The following is a 17,340-nucleotide window of genomic DNA, read 5'->3' on the forward strand; positions in this document are numbered from 1 at the left end:
CAAATCGTATCATTTTTTTCTCGGAAGAATGTATGCTGGACTTGAGATTTGGTGCCCTTTCTGTTTTCAATGCTGTGTAAAGATTTATTGCCATACAACTGTTGTAATTCCAGAACAAAATGACCTCTAATCAACCTCAAGTGCGTTGAAAAAAAGTTGTTCACGCTCTCACATATTCCTCTGATCAGATAGATTATGCTGCGTTGTTAAGCTTGCCCGGAGTCTGCAATTTTTAGTGCAGAATTAACAGGTGTACACTTGTGGTGGTCTGATCAGAAGTTTTTTCGTTCTGAGACCTCAACCTCTGCTTTACAACCCCACCCTCGGTATAACACAGTTTTTGTTACCTTAGTTGCTATAATTTTCTGTGCGGCGAAGAACAATTTTGTTTTTGGCTTTTACACTTCATAAAAATGATTGTTTTTACGGTTTTCGCAATCTATTGAATCAAAAACAGTCTCCAGTATTAAACATATCAGTCACATCAAGTAATGAAAAAACATAACTGGCAGATTGCCAGAAAATAGCCGCGATAGCTTCATAGATATCCAGTCTCAAAAAAACTTCATCTCCTTGAAATAAGGTAAAGTCATTTTGAAAGTGGGGTGAGGTAACCTTACCAAAAAATCCGGAACTGCAGCCAAAACCATTATTCTTTGCCGGCAATTTAATTTGCTTCTGATTTAAACCCTGGTCGTAACGAGATAAATGTCAGAATTGACATCCTTGAAACAAGCGAAACTGAAAACAATTACATCATTCAGAAACCATGCAAAAATACAGCACACAAATCTTGTCACTTTTTCGTGCTATTAGAATCATATCTGATAACGTTGAAAAACAGCCAAATTAATAGGATGGAAAAAACTGATAAACTCAAAAACGTACCGGGCTAATAATTGTCCCGAAATAAACGAAAATTTCAGAACTCTTCAGTTAAATAAAAAGTTGAAAGCCAAATTGAGAAAATGAAGTTGAAAAAGGACATTTCATTGTTTAGCATTTGAGGCTTAGAAAAAACAAAATCACTTCACGTTAAAATGCATGACTTGTTAATGAGAGTTGCCACTGATTTTTTGAACTAATGTAAAAAGGCCAATGAAGTTAATTAAAAAGCCGAAAAAATTACTAAATTATATGTTCCCATTTTGCACTTTAAACGCATTATTAGGCTTGCAAAAACATGGTATCAATTTCAGTGGGCTACATATTAATGCAACTCTGATCAAAATTATGTCTACAAAACGCATGACAAGCAAAGAAAAATTAAGCCAAATAGACGAAAAAGTAGTTAAACGGTTATCTATATACTTTGTCTCGTAAACACTTTTCAAAGTCGAAAAGTCGATCAATGAACGTAGCGTACAATGAAATAACTTTTCTCGTGCCAAAAAATTAGTCTAAACGGGGTTTTTAATCTTTTTCGCTCCTGATGAACACCAATGCTCTATACTATTCGAGTCGTGAAAACACCAAGAGAAGGCGCAAAATAGCCCCGGCTATCGCACTGCGGCTGTTTAAAAAACGAGTTTGTAATAACCTCTCAATTGTATCCAGTCAGAAAACCTGGAGGTTTTAATTTCATTGTAGGTATGTCAAGACTACGGAGATCAACAACGTCGGACTAAGTGTAACATTGCTCAAATAGTCGCTTTTAGTAATCCGACTTGTGGGTTGTGCAGTAACCAGAGCTCTGGGTTCTGGTAGGGCCATATCTTTGCATTTGAGCGAAGATTCAACGGGAGTTACAGCTCGCAGCTTGTCGTCACATGATGACCATTCTTTGGGTTCTTTGCCTTTGACTCTTCGATAGTTCTCATCCAAAAACAAAGGAGCGCCTTTTACGTTTCCAGGAGGGTCGTAATAGCAAACCAGAACGGCACTGAAGTTGTTGCATCTCTGGATTAGATGTTTTCTGTTTTAATCGCTTTTCTAAAGAACTTTTAAGGTAGCCTTTTAATTGCTATTTTATTGTGTTGGGTCAAAATTCCGCTTCTGTTGTTAGAGTAGGCTAGGGGGGGGGGGGGGGGGTGGGAGAGAGTATATGATATAAAAGCGGGGCTGTTATGTGAAACAATTTGAAGACTTGAGAGATCCCCCAGGTGAAAAATTACGATCTGAAAATGGAGTCCAATAGGGTAGTATGTGAGGACTTGTGATGGATTTCTGAGTAGGTAAATATCATTTTACAAATTGGCGGCTCATACCGCGGGGTGAAATGACCTGTAGTCCGGTTTAAAAAAATGGGATCAATTTGAGAGCTGTTTTCTCTTCGCTTTTTTCACCAAGCCGATTAAAAATGCTGGAACAAATATCTATATATTTTAAGAATTATCTAAAATTGGAGAATAGAAATTCTGTATCTGCGCTTTTTTGGTGAAAAAAAAACGTCAATTTTATGCAATTCACTTAAATAGGTGTCTGCAATAATTGCTGTGTAACAATCAAGTCAAGAGTGACAGCGCATGGGAACTTGACTCAAGTCCTTGAACAAGTTGAAAACGGTTACCCGCAAATCTGTAATCATCAAAAAACTAAAAAAAAAACCTTCACTGAATATAATTCTTTCACTGAAGAACTTGTTTCTGTATACATAGAAGTAATTGGGGACCTTCTTCAAGAGAATCTTCTTTTACATCCCTAAATGAGTCTCCCCAAAGTTCTACTTTGTGTGCTTGGCACAAGACAAAGACATCACCCAACAGCTGTCTCAGCAAAAACGTGAGGCCCACACACTGTGCGACGCACAAAATACAGAACAGAAAAGATCAAAGTACTAAAAACAATGGCCCTAAAGACACAGACTACGGTTTACGACGTCACCGTCGCTGATCGCCCGAGGCCTCAGACGTCACCTCAAGAAGTGCTGTTCCCCCGTAAGATCAATCCAAAAATCAATTTTTCTACAGGTCAAAAAAGAGAAAAAAAAAGCAAAACCTGAAATTTGTCCCCTTTAATCAAAATTCCAATGCCCTTTTAGACAAACTTTCTTTGATTTACACTTGTCAAAATTAACTGAATGCAGGCAAATTCTTAGTGCGAGATGTCGTTCCTAAACAGGAACTGATGAAAAAAACGTTTTTGAAAACAGAATTCCAAAAAACGTTCTTAAAATGTTTGGACTGAAATTCACAAAGAGTCTACTTTTAATAGTTTATCCCCACTTTTGAACTTGTTGTTAGTAAGCCAAAAAAGTTATTAATTGAATAAGTTCAATTAGCTATTCAGAAACGAAAATTGACAAAAAAAAAACGTTTTTGAAAACAAAAATTCCATAAACATTCTTTAAATTTTTGACCTAAAGTTCCCATAGAATCTACTTTTAATAGGTTATCCTCACTTTTGCGTTTGTTGTTAGCGGGTCAAAAAGGTCAATAATTTCATAATCTCAATTAGCTCTTCAGAAACGATAATAGACAAAAAAAAAACGTTTTAAAATAGAATATCCAAAAAAAGGTTCTTTAAATTTTTTTCCTGAAATTCCACAGAATCTACTTTTAATAGTTTAACCTCACTTTTGCACTTGTTGTTTGAGAGCTAAAAAGTCAATAACTGAATAAGTTCAATTAGCGACTCAGAAACGAAAATTGACGAAAAAAAAAACGTTTTTGAAATCCAAAATTCAATAAACGATCTTTAAATTTTTGGCCCAAAGTTCCCATGGAATCTACTTTTAATAGGTTATCCTCACTTTTGCAGTTGTTGTTAGTGAGCCAAAAGGGTCAATATTTGGATAATTTCAATTAGCTCTCCAGAAACAAAATTAGACAAAAAAAGTTTTTGAAAATAGAAATTCAAAAAAACGTTCTTCAAATTTTTGGGCCTGAAATTCCCATGAAATCTACTTTTAATAGTTCAAACTCACTTTTGAACTAGTTGTCACTGAGCCAAAAAGGTCAATAGTTGGATAAGTTCATTTAGTTTTTCAAAACCGAAAATTGACGATAAATTCTTATTGGAGCATTAAGTTCTCTTCAAGCATTTCAGGTCCCTAATTTCCAAATATGCAATTCACAGAAAATGTTTTGGAGACTTACACTTATGGTGTGGAGGAGGGTTCTTAAAAGGTATGATCCCCTACACCCCACCCCCACTTCACCCCTCTCCCACATCAGACTCCACCATCCCAACCCCTGCGCATCTTTCAGTTCACGGCCCAGTACAGCCAAATAGTCAGAACTTAATGCCTTCCAGGCTTTACTTGTTTATCCTGTTTTTGAGGACGATGTCAGAAATTAATTGCTCTCAAACGCAGTTTGTAGTAATTATATTGGTCATGTTGGTCTTTTTTATGCCATTTTTTGCTTGACCAATTTTTGGCCTAGCTTATTTGACTTTTCGTCCTCAAAAAACAAGAAAAAAGAGGATTCATTGAACAAGAAAAGCAACAGTGAAAGCTTCTGGTAGTTCTTTCTTCAATCATTTGACATCCTCAACAAATGCACATGGAAAATATACTGCAACTGTGGCTCATGCAGCGCATATACATAACTAACAATTGTGAACTAAATCAAACTCGGGTGACCCTTGTTCACGATACAGATGCCTCGAATACTATTTAACGAGAACTTGATCACGGAGTTGAGAAGCGTTACGTTTGAGGGAGGGGAGACATGAACTTGGAACATAAAACTGAGATCAATAGTGTAGCGCTGAAAATTGTTTATAGCCAATGAAGCGCAAGTAACCTCCCCTCCCCCTCCCTGTAAGCATCAACAATGCAAAAATGTCTAATTAATGTGTAATTATAGGAAAAAATCTCCAGAATCAAAAGTAGGTTTTTAAAATTTAACTTAATTTTGTGTGATAAAAAGATCTGCGCCATTTAGATTCTCAGATTTTTAAGTAACCCTTTCTCTGGAGCATCTTTCAAGTGCCATTTCTGAGTGATCTGTCCGAGAAATATAAACTACATATTTTTAGGCTCATATGATTAACAAAAATCAAATATTTTGGAAATTGCTGAAAACTTCAAGGCTTATTTTCTCTGGAAACAAAATAACATAGCCGGCAATTGCCGTAAAATAGCCGCGATAGACGCTTGTGCTCTTCCATGAAATGAAGGAACTAAAAATATAAGATAGACAGATCGACCACCAGTCCTCTAATAGACAGACCACTAGACTTTTTGGGTTAGATTCGGACTGTCAATTTTATGACGCATACGGTCTATAAGGAAAATTCCTCCAAAAGAGCTTCTTCAAAATTGATATTCGAAATCAATAACTCGAGACTAATACTCAAGAAAAAGGGCATGTAAGTTTTACACTAAGATGCACACTACTGATTTATCTAGAGGGTCACAAGAATCATCGGTAGACACGACGAATTAAAAACCACCATGTCCCCAATAATAGCCGCTATGGCTTCGGGGTTATTAATATGACTTTATGTCACGTAAACTGCTTCAGTAAACATCATACTTAGTGAGCCATAGGGTCAGAACTTAATGCCTTCCAGGCTTGACTTCTTTATCCTGCTTTTGAGGACGATATGTCAGAAATTAATTGCTCTCAAACGCAGTTTGTAGTATTTACATTAGTTCTGTTGGTCTTTTTATGCCATTTTCCGCTTGACCGATTTTTCGCCTCGCCCATTTGACTTTTCGTCCTTAAAAATGAGATAACAGTTAGCGCCCAGAGTGCATTAAGTTCTCTTAAAGCATTTCAGCTCACTAATTTCCAAATACGCAATTCACAGAAAATGTTTTGGAGACTTACACTTATGATGTGAAGGAGGGTTCTTAAAAGGTAGACTCCCCTACACCCCACCCCCACTTCACCCCTCTCCCACATCAGACTCCACCATCCCAACCCCTGTGCATCGTTCAGTCCGCGGCCCAGTACAGCCAAAGACCCCACGCGCCACCGTCCGTTGCCCCCTTCCCCGATGCACCGCCGCTGCGCTCCCCTCACACCCCCTCAATTAAGCTAAAGCTAGCCTGACTAAACCGTGGCTAGCTACTGGTCGAGCCAACCGCTCGCGGTCTTTTGAGAGCCAAAAACCCTCCCACCGTTGCCGCCGATGAAACCCCCACCCGCTGCGCTCACTTCACGCCGCTTCAGCTAAGCTAAAGCTAGCCCTACTAAACTTTGGCTAGTTACTGACGAAGCCAACCGCTCACCGTTCGTTTGAGAACAAGTCGCCCGACATTAGTCGGTATGTTGAATTATACTACTTTTGTATTATTTCTCGCGGGAAGATATTGATGCGCCAAAATTGACTTTCCAAAAAAAAAGTTCCCAACACCAAATAAATTTGAGGGATTGAACAAACATCTGAAAGTTTCTTTCGTGCTCCTTTATTTTTCTATAGCGGTAAAAATGAGTAAAATATTTAACTTCAAATCCAACTGCTTTTTTGATAGGCAGAGACATACAAAACTAAATCAAAGGACTAAGACTATATAAAAGCTTCAAAGCGAGGAAGATTTTTGACCCACACAGTGGAGTGATCATTTTACATTGTTATGGCAAAAACAGAAAGATGCCTGTATTCCACAGCCAACTTGAGTAGTGCTCATCCACATCATTTGGGTCACTTTCGCATACCCCGTTGCAGTAGCCATATACCCACTGTTTTTACACGCGTCAAACGACCTGCTCTCACCTGGGAAACTGTACCTGTTCAGCTGGCTGTAGAATGTTCTAGAACAATACAGCCCAATAAACGCATCTGTAGCGTTGATTGACTCATTTCTAAAAGTGCACAGGTTCTCCGATTGGACATCTTTGGTAACTTGACCACAGTTGGTTCTTTTGGAAACTTCCAGCGCATATTCAGTGGCATTTTTTGCCAAGTCTGAGCTCCATTCTAATGTAATTAGCCCAGCATTTATTCTTAAAACATCTCTTCCGTTACGACCCCACAACGTTACCAAACACGCAGAAGCTCAATTCGCCTAGAAAACTTTTAAATAAATTCAAATTTAGTTAAGACTCTATTTTCCGTAGTTTAACCTAAAATACCGGAAAATTACCCCGAGTTTTACATTAAAAATCGCATGAATATTTTCCTATGATTGCTAATTTAACCATAAGTACCCTACCGTGGTATAATGCCTTAGTATATTTTTTAACCAGGGTTATTGAAGTTATTAAACCAATCAAATCTAGAATTATAGTTTTAAAAATGTGATATGTGGGGGTTAAAAGGAGGAGGGGGTGAAACGGAAAAGTTGCCTGTGCTCATTGTGGAAATGTAAAACTGCATCTTTCAGATCTTTTTCACTCTCTGACGAAAAAAGTCCATTCAGAATTAAAACAAAAAAGAAGACCAGCTTTAAAGCCATTTTGAAAAACTAGATTCAATTTGACAAGGTCTTTTCGTAACACATACAAGACTATGAGAAAATTATGCTCTTATGAACTGATGATTTCTGCAGATCTTTTCTGTCCAAAATTTTGCGGGAATTGTTAAGTAGGCTGATTTGATATCCAATTCAATCTTTAGAATGGTCACAGGACATCCATCTTTATTGATTTTTTATAACACTAATTAACTAATACTTTGTGGCAGGAAGCAGTTATTTGATTCAGTGATTTCCGAGAAGTTAAGCAGTAATTGTAAAGTCAAAAAAGCCAAAAATGAAGGCGACTGCTGAAAGGTTTCGCCTTCTGCAACACTGATCAATATTCACTTGAGTGCGTTTTTGGTAGTGCTTCAAAATCATTCTTAGAATTTGCCACTGAAGCTAAGATTTTGTGACCACACACGCAAAAAAATGTTGATTGCGGTGAACTTGCATAATTTAGCGATGAATGTGATATGCAAGTTATACGCTAGTTTATAAAAAAATTGCTTCTTGGAAAAACTGTAAGCGATGAATTGGTTGAATAGGGTGAAAATAACTAATTAAGCAGCAATTTTCCAAATAAGTGTACAGACAATAAAAAATCTGGTTTACGAACGGTTTGATTGATAGAATTTGAATGAAGTGCATGGTGGCTCCATTTGAATATCCGGAAAAACATTAGTTTGGATAATGAAAAAATATGACTTAAAACTTCGTGCTTAGCGGTTGTATAAGGGTAAAACCGTGGCCCCAGATTATATTGAATAAATTAGTGGAATAAAAAAATTTCCAATAAAACTTGTGAAACCGTACACGCATGCAAACCGATTAGACTCAGTGGCGAGAAAATAAACAGAGCCAAGTTGTAATGCGGTACAACAAAGTGAAAAGAAGCGAAAAGCACGCAGCAGGTCAGTAATTCGAATCTCACAGACAGAGCTCTAAGCGTTGAATTTTTGTAAGAGCTACGCTAAATTCAACGCAAAATTATGCAAGATCTATTAGAAACGCAAAACTATGTAAGATCTACGCTTAGAAATGCGCAATTCAACGCATTCACAGCAAAATTTTTGAAGAAAGCTGCGGTGAGTTTTCTGTCTTGTCAGCGCTAGTTACCGCTTGTCTTACATAGTTTTGGCACGGGTAGGGAGCTTTAAGTGCGTGCGAAATATTTTGACTCAAGTATACAGAATTAGAAATAGCCGTCCCTTGTTTCCATTAATAGATTAATTTTAACCTCAATTCGGCAAAAGTGATTTGGTTGGAGATTAGTGACGAATTAATGACAACATTGTTCACGGAAGAGTCGAGAAAAGAAAAATATACCATATAAGTTGTAATGCTGAATTTGTGTCAAGAAATTATAACTTATATGGTAGATTTTTCGTTTTTCGACTCTTAAATTAGTCAACGGGTAAGATCTAAGCTACATTCAACGCAAAGTTATGTAAGAACTATGCTACGTTTAATGTAAATTTATATAAGAACTACGTTAAATTCAGCGCAAAAATATGTAAGATCTACACTAAATTCAACGCTAAAATATGTAAGATTTACACTTAGAAACGCAAATTAATGTAAGATCTACGCTTAGAAACGCAAACTTATGAAGGATCTACGCTGAGAAACGCAAATTTATTTCAGATCAACGTAAATTCAACAAAGATTTATGTAAGATCTACGCTACATTCAACGCACAATTAGTGAAAATTCAACGCACAATTATGTAGGATATACGCTAAATTCAACGCAAAATTAGTGAAGATCAACTCTAATTTCATCGCAGAATTCTGTAACATCAACGATAAATTCGATGCACAATTATAAACGATCAACGCTCGAGCGTACAGCCATTGACAAAAGTATACGCTCAAAATGCAATTTTTTATGGTAAACTGCCTGTTTTTGAATCCAATTGTAGTCAACATAATATGGGTGGTTTTTTATATCAATCAAAGCATAATCACCAGAAGTTTAGGTGATATAGTCCTGAATAAACTTACAAGCTTACTACCAGAGGAAATCCAGATAAAGTAGCCCAGTTACCCATAGTTAGCTGTATTTCAAGTCACAAGTGAAATCTGTTCAACTTGCTCATGCCTCCAAATTTTTAAACAAGATTTCGCATTCTGAATTCGAGAACTTTATGAGCAACTAGCCTACTTCTATCTGGACTTCCTCTAGAAATAAGTTTGTAAGTATATTTAGAATTATATCAAATAAACGTCTGATGATTATGCGCCGATTGATATAAAAAACAAAAGAAACCACTAATATTGTTGACTACAATTGGCTTCAAGGACAGGCATTTTACCATGTAGAATAGCATTTTGTGCGTTTACTTTTGCCAAGGACTGTACATAAATTCAGCGCATTCACCGCCCATCTTACATAATTTTGCGTTTTTAGCGTTGACACCTCGGCCCGTGTATCTTAGACCATGTGCCGCTGACAACTGGGTCAAACCAAGTAAAAAAAGTTACCAAACTTTCACCATTGAGAAGTGACATATTCGTTGCACTTGAATAAGATGGTAACAGTGAAAAGCATCCAGCACAGACACGTTTAACTACTGTGAAACAGAAAACTGCGTGTGAGAACTCAGCAGCTGCGTGACAACTCAAATGAAGTGAGACTCAGCAACTTGATGACAACTTATTAAAAATGCAGGAATATCAGTAAGATATAATAAGAGCGTTAGGAGCGTGGGGGATATTCCTACAAAACTAAACATGGGAATATAGGGAGTAATCGTAAGTGGTCATTTCTGGGATACTTAAACATGGGAATGTAGGGGTAATCCTAAGTGGGTCTGCTTACGATACTTAAACATAGGGAAATAGAGAATTAAATTACGGGGGTATTTTTTTTACAATACTTGGGAATACAGATGGTTATCCAAAGTGTGCACCATCAATATACTTGAACAAGGAAATACATGAGGTGATTATCCGTCGCGGGTTATCCTAAAGAACTTTAATTTTGTTGGAATATAGGGGTTAACTCAAGTTGGAAGAAGTTTGAATTAATATGCTTCTTTTTCTCTGTTTTCGTCAGTTCCCTGGACTACAAACACTGGGGGTCAAGCATGAAGCTTCATTTCGAAGGAGTGCTCGATGGCAACCATAAGATTTGAAAAGCATTCACGAGATATATCAGGAAGTGAAAAAGGGATATTCAGAGTACAACAAAAGGAGTTTTTATTTCTTAGCAGCTTGTTTTTAACTAAATCCTGATCTCGATTTGGATATTGCGTTAAAATTACGACCCCATGGTGGTCTCATTGGGGATTGATAATTAAACCCTCAATAAATAATTCAAATCTTTCAGAACTTTGAGATTGCATGCTCATTTACGTGATGCTTCTGGTTTCGTCTTTGAAGACAGCTAAAAAGAACCAGTTTATGCTTTCGGCTTTCTGTGTCACAAACGAGTATGTTGGTCATGTGGCAGGCATAGCTTTTTGTCTTTATGTGAAGGCTTTCAAGAGATTTGTTCAGTTTATTGGAATTTTGGAACTGCGAACAGTTTTTCTTGCTATGGAAGGATTCCGACATAATAAATCGGGTATTACAATAACAGAGCTTTCTGTGTCCACTCATAACTACATCAATAGTTTCGTTTCTACCCCCGAATTCATTAAATATACTTTTATAAAGTCAACAAAGATCTTTTCTTCATGTTTGGACTCGGGAGAGCGGAGATTACCCCTCTTTACAAAATCAAGCGGCTTTCCATGGAAATATTATTCAGAGTTATGAAGCTGTCCACTTGAAAGCAGATGGTTTTATACTTTGTTTCAAATTTTTTTCTATTGATAACTTAAAAATTAGTCCTAAAGTAATTTAAAAAATGCATCAGAAGCATTTCAATACCTTCCCTTCCATTTGATCACGAGTTCATTCTAGTCAAATAAAAATGAATGATCTCACTGATATTCACTCTATAATCAAGTTTTTCACGTTTTTACGAATATATGTTTAAATTTTAAAAACATGGAATACTGAGTCTAGAAAACGCGATGACGCTGTCTTATTGGGGCATAGCTGCTGTTGTCTTTATTGAACTATGGGCAACTAATGATTGTTGATTTTGACATTGTATTTTCATTTAAAAACTGTAAATTTCTTCCATTTTTTGTTGTTTTGTGGAAAAGCAATGTTGAGAAGTCTCGTCGAAGTTCCAACTGGTTTTAATAACCCAACATGATGTCTTTTTTATAGTTTCTGGCATTTCTTACATCAAAGTTCGTTTCAGTAAAATTTTTTTTTAAATATTTCGGTTGGGAATTTAGACTTTTTTGTAGTATTTTTACAATTCGATTATTGGAAGACCTAAATGAGTGCATTTGTAGCATGGATGCAGCTTATGAATAGCTGTACTTCGTAGTCTATAGTTTTTGAGACTGGACACTCATTTCTTTTAAAAGCGAATGTCCAGTTCTTAAAGTTTTTGTCTTACCTTTCAATCCTATTAATTAGAGCCTTCATGTGTTAAAAATGAGCAATGTATGAATCTAAACTTTGTTTTCAAATGATAGCTAATCATAGATATAAAAAAGTCGCTACATAATTTTGAACTAATCTGAGAACTAAGTTTTGTCTAAATTCAAGCTTTGACACTTTTTTGTTATATTTGATTATTTTTAATTGGACATATAAACTTATTTGATTTCTGACAAGTCTAATTAGTTTTCTAAAGCAATTTTCTGAATGTGTCCATTTGACAACGAAAGGTTTCAAGTTTTAAAAAAAACAGTAGCTATTGCTTTGTCGGTCCCTAAACTAATCTCATTAACTATCTCATAGCTCCTTCATAATGAAACCTGTGTGATTGTGCTCATTCGTTTTTGTTTTTGGAATTTTCAGTGAGGTTGTATATGGTTTTGCGACAAAGTTTTTCATAGAAATTAGAACAGCATTTTGTTTATTATCGCATGTGCGTTTCTATGAATTGATAACCAATTTGCTAGAAAAATCGTAATACATGTTCTAAGGGCAAACATAAACCACCTCACTCGTGACTTATTTCTTGATTATATAGCTTGGGTAACCTCTATTTATTCTCTGTTTTTGCCTTCATTTTAGATATAGAATCTAGTGGAGAGGTCGTTTTATTTTTCAAATTCTGCTTTCACTTAAAAGCCTAAATTGAGAAGTCGGATAGAAAATAAATAAAGGACCCTTGTTACTTAAAAGACATCAAAAATTAAGATTGAAAACGGTATAGATGGCGATTTTTGGATCCCATATGTTTTTTGTTGATGATAAAATTATTCAATTTTCTACTTGAGAAATTTCACTTAGAAATCGTAATTAGAAAAATCGTAATACATGTTCTAAGGGCAAACATAAACCACCTCACTCGTGACTTATTTCTTGATTATATAGCTTGGGTAACCTCTATTTATTCTCTGTTTTTGCCTTCATTTTAGATATAGAATCTAGTGGAGAGGTCGTTTTATTTTTCAAATTCTGCTTTCACTTAAAAGCCTAAATTGAGAAGTCGGATAGAAAATAAATAAAGGACCCTTGTTACTTAAAAGACATCAAAAATTAAGATTGAAAACGGTATAGATGGCGATTTTTGGATCCCATATGTTTTTTGTTGATGATAAAATTATTCAATTTTCTACTTGAGAAATTTCACTGGAGTTGATTTCATGTTTGTCGTTTCGATCGTTGGAGCATACATTGTAGTGAAATAAAGAAATCTGATCTGACTGGTATGAACCCTCTAATGTCTGTCTTTTTAAAAAATAACAAAGTATGAACTTCTTCTTTAAAGGCAGTATATCTCTGCTGCAATTAGTAGACAATTGAGAAAATATTGTGCATGAGCGGGTCCGAACATTATGTGCTATTCCACATTAGCGAGCCTCCTTGTTTGTTTTTCTAATTGATTTAAATATGTGATATATTTTGACATTCCTAATTTACTTGGTCATTTGCGTTGTAGCTGAGATTCATTGGGGCAGTGCTTTGAGATTTGAGATTTATGCAATACCATATCGTGCTAGGAAATGAAAGATCATAATCAAAGTTGTTTGTGAACTAAGAAAACCAAAATTTAGATACGTCAGAAGCTCGATATACAATTAGAACGACCAAAAGAAAATAAATAATTTGTTTGACTCACTCTTACAGAAGTCCAATATGTCAAACTTTGTTACCAGTTTGTTCGCTAATTTAGTCACTAACTAACTAAATCACTAATTATCTAATTTACATCTAAATTCTATCGCTCGTGAAATATCGAAACATCTCTCTGACTGAATTGACCAGCCGTATTTTCTTTCGATGGCACAAATAGAATTTGCAATGTTTCGCCTGACCCTATCTTGCGCACCACAAACATCTAGCACTCTGAACTGACTCAAAAGACAACCATTTGCCGGGTTGTTTAGTTCCTGACTCAACACTTCTTTGATATGAGTGATGTCTTCGGGGGCCCCATGGCAACTGCATTGGGGGCTGGAAATGTTTCGTTTTTATACATTATACCTTACACAGTTTTTATATGGGCACCTAACAGAAAGATTTTTGAACTCTTCGTCAAAATTTAATTGTGTTTTTTGTCAAATTAGTGCTAATTTGCCAAATTGTAACTATAGGCAAAATGTTTCTCAAAATTAATGCAAAAAACACTTGTGAAGTTTGATATGCCACTGAAAAGTCACTGATCGATGGAAAAACATCTCTTAAACAGAAAACCATACTCAACCAAATAACAATTCGATTGAGCATGTTTTTCACTTTTAAGAGATGTTTGTTTCATCGCTCAGAGACTTTTCATCGCTTAAGAGGCATTTTTAACTTCAAAAAAGCTCTTGTATTAACTTTGTGAGCTCTTGCATTTGGCTGGAAACCTGTATTAAAGAGACTGACATACTATATCTATACCACTCGCGCAAGCTCAGTATGTGCTTCACAAGGTTCGATATTGCGAGCAGCTGATTTCTAAGAAAATTGCAGAAAATACAATACGCTGGGATAATTTATCCGCTTTCAGCGAAAATAACGCTTCATATCCAGTACCCCACTTGGCTATAAACAATTTGATATCCTCGTTTCAGAAAATGAGCAAATTGCACCGAGTTTAGCTTTAGGCACATTAGGTTTAAAAAGCGGTAAGATGTTTTAATGTGCTTAAGGTCGATAGTAAAATTAATGTGAAAAAAGACCAAATTCGGCGCGCTAATTTAAATTATAGATCGTCACCAATCGAGTTCAGGTGCTTAAAATTAAGCCTGCAATTTAGATCACGCAAACACCAAACGTATCCGGCAGATTGCCGGAAAATAGCCGCCAATGATTCTCATAACCTCGATTGGGACTGAAAGAACACAAAAAAGGAAAAAAAAACTGATTGATGTAAGAAAATTTTTGTAGTGCGAACTATTTTGATTTCACTTTGTTGTTGGACATACTCCTGCTACTCCATGAGAGGATAAAGGGGCTAGTATCAATACCATCAAACAACACATAGAATGGACTATGAATTGATTGTGAAAACAATTTAGAAAAAAATCAGATAAAAAATTCGACAAAAACCGTAAAATTGATGTCAAAATGCCGCATGTGAAAAACCACTACCGAGAACGCCAATTTTTGTTCAAACACCATTTTCTCACTCTACTTTAAAATTAAAGCGAAAAAATTTAACGCCGCAAAAACTTTTGCCTTTTTGATTCATTTCCTGTTCCGGCGTGATCAAAATAATCTCAATTTGACTTCAAAAATCATGAAAATAAGTGAACAGATCATAAAGACAGCGCCTCAATACAATTCAAATTTTCTGAAATGTAATAAAACATTAGGAGCGCAATAATAGCCTGTTTAGAAGATGAGGGGAGGCTATCAAAAAACAAATCTTCTTAAATTCACTCAAAGTTACTCTTTCCACTAATTTCTGTGATACATAATCAATCTAACGCCAGGGAAGTATAGAGTTGAAAAAAGACGCCAGCAGTGTTATGGCTAGCACGGCGCTCGAAAAACAATTCGCATTCTTTAAAATGTAAAAAAAAAAATAATTTTGATTCTGCGTCTCAGCTGTCCTTTTTCTATAATTCCGCACATCTCAGACTGTTAATTTTGAGAGCATGAAAGCTCATATTTGTTGACTATGGCCACTTTTTTTCTGTCTAAGACTTTCACGTAGTATCATTATTGCAGCCAAAATTGGTCAGGCTATGGTCAACCAAAAAAGCAAGAAAAGCCACCATGAACTATCTCAGCTAGTAAAACGAAACAGATCCCCTTCTTTGTTGAAATAAATTGACAACATTTTCAATTTGGTTTGTAATGCAAGTAAAGGCAATAATATCTCGTTTGCGTAATCATCATAGCTCACATTTTGAATCTGATTGCAAATCAAGACAAACGTTTCCAATTGACATTCGAATTTCTGGATGACGGTTTTGGTCAATGGCATCGTTGAGAAGTCTTGCCTGGAATCCATAGCAACCATCAAGTCCTTAACATAACGCGATTTCACTGCAAATTTAAGCAACACTAAAGGTATATCGACAGTAACACACGAGGCTGGAAGATCAAATTGAAAGCCTTCATAATCTTGGCTGATGATGCACCCAATAGACAGTGAGGTCAAATTAGTGAATGTCTTTGAAATAAATTTCAAATTGAAATTAATCAGGTAATCATCAAATCTTTCAACGTGGTATCTCAGCGTACCCAGTTTTAGGGTCTTAACTTTATCAAACAAGGCTCCCTCTAAGGATTCAGGTCTGAAATAATGATGTCTGCTGATTTTTTTAAGACAAATACTGCGCAAATTTCTGCAACATGCCAATTCTGGCGTAAGGAAACTAAGACTTGGTAAATTTATTTCAACTACAGAAGGAAATGAGAGGTAAAATTGCCTAATAACTTTGGTTTCTGGGGCGATATCCCACAGTAAGTCATCATCCACATACAGTTTCACAACTCTGGCAGCCCAAATGAACAGATCGGGTGAAAATTCGCAAATACCCATGCGTGTTTCAATAACGACATCAGGTGACAAAATTGGAGACATGATTTCCAAAATCTCACATTTTTCTTGGATACTGTTAGACTCCCAGTGCCCATGGCGATTGCTGGAATTATTGAGTCTCAAAAACTTAACTTTCTTGGAGAAAACTGAAAAAGATGCTAACTGGATCAAAAACCTCGGAAGATACGGCCAGATTTGTCCATCCATCCAAGGTAATTCAAAACCCGTACATTTCCAGTTAAAACGAGAGCTTATAATTAACAGCATTGTGGTCATCGTGTTGATATCTGTTGCAATAGCTGTCTCCAGCTGGAATTGGAACCTGAATGTAAACTCTAAATAACTCTCTCTGACAAGCTGATCAAACTGAGAACAGGTAGCGCGCAATTTCATGAGGTGACTTACTCCATCTGGCAACCTGGAATCTATGTAATAAATTTCAGGAGGATCATCAAGGAGGTGCTGGCAAATAAGCTGAATTATATGACTGGGCAAATCAAGGATATTTTTTACACGGGCAACAGAACTCATTACAGTCCTGTAAAGAAACTTAGTATCAAAACTAAGTCCCAATAACAAGCAAATAATATTCCTTCCAAATTTGGCAGACTACTAGTCAGTGTTCAAAACGTCTCGGACCATTAGTGCCCAATTTACGAAAAGAGCAAAGCCGGTAAATAGCCAGAAAACTAGCCGCAGTTTACCCCTTTGACGCACATTCGGATTGACCAAATTTATTCTCCAAGAGTCGAAAGGTGTTCTAATTTGATGTGAATTTTTAGTCAGATTACACAAAACTATACTTAATTCGCCTTCTAAATTGAAGGCTATTAATTTAATACTACAGCCAGCTCGCAATGACCCTTGACCGTATTCACTATAATGCATAGATTTGTTTGAACGAATTCTAAAGTCCATTCGGTTGAAACAGTTGTTGAGTAGTTCAGACGTCGAATTTGTGACTTACGTAAACTGAACAAAGTGATTGAAAGGTAGAACGATAAACGGCAGGAAAAACGTGAAATACAATCCAAAGATATGACTTAAAA

General features: G+C 36.1%; 2 protein-coding genes across 2 annotated transcripts; both read right to left on the reverse strand.

Moving 5' to 3' along the window:
- Positions 1-1,486: 1,486 nt before the first annotated feature.
- On the reverse strand, positions 1,487-7,559 carry LOC142351781 (uncharacterized). Its single transcript, XM_075403949.1, has 3 exons — positions 7,182-7,559; positions 6,491-6,839; positions 1,487-1,899 (listed from the first exon to the last, which is right to left on the reverse strand). Exons 1-3 carry the CDS (start codon positions 7,289-7,291, stop codon positions 1,582-1,584), a joined length of 777 nt encoding a protein of 258 aa, XP_075260064.1. The 5' UTR covers positions 7,292-7,559; the 3' UTR covers positions 1,487-1,581.
- Positions 7,560-15,243: 7,684 nt separating this feature from the next.
- Positions 15,244-17,008, reverse strand: LOC142351536 (uncharacterized). The gene is made up of 2 exons (XM_075403609.1): positions 16,697-17,008; positions 15,244-16,613 (listed from the first exon to the last, which is right to left on the reverse strand). The coding sequence occupies exons 1-2, from the start codon at positions 16,699-16,701 to the stop codon at positions 15,530-15,532; spliced, it is 1,089 nt and encodes a 362-aa protein (XP_075259724.1). The 5' UTR covers positions 16,702-17,008; the 3' UTR covers positions 15,244-15,529.
- Between the last annotated feature and the right edge of the window lie 332 nt (positions 17,009-17,340).

Source organism: Convolutriloba macropyga, chromosome 13 (genome assembly GCF_964194025.1).
Source record: "Convolutriloba macropyga chromosome 13, txConMacr16.3, whole genome shotgun sequence".
NCBI lineage: Eukaryota > Metazoa > Xenacoelomorpha > Acoela > Convolutidae > Convolutriloba > Convolutriloba macropyga.

Bases quoted from the DNA above. Each gene is read 5' to 3' on its own strand.
- LOC142351781 (XM_075403949.1), bottom strand. From the start codon at position 7,291: ATGGCTTTAAAGCTGGTCTTCTTTTTTGTTTTAATTCTGAATGGACTT. The intron at 6,840-7,181 runs GCAACTTTTCCG...AGATGTTTTAAG, and splicing joins CATTTCCACAATGAGCACAG to AATAAATGCTGGGCTAATTA. The intron at 1,900-6,490 runs GCATCTTTCTGT...CATCTAATCCAG, and splicing joins AAGTTGGCTGTGGAATACAG to AGATGCAACAACTTCAGTGC.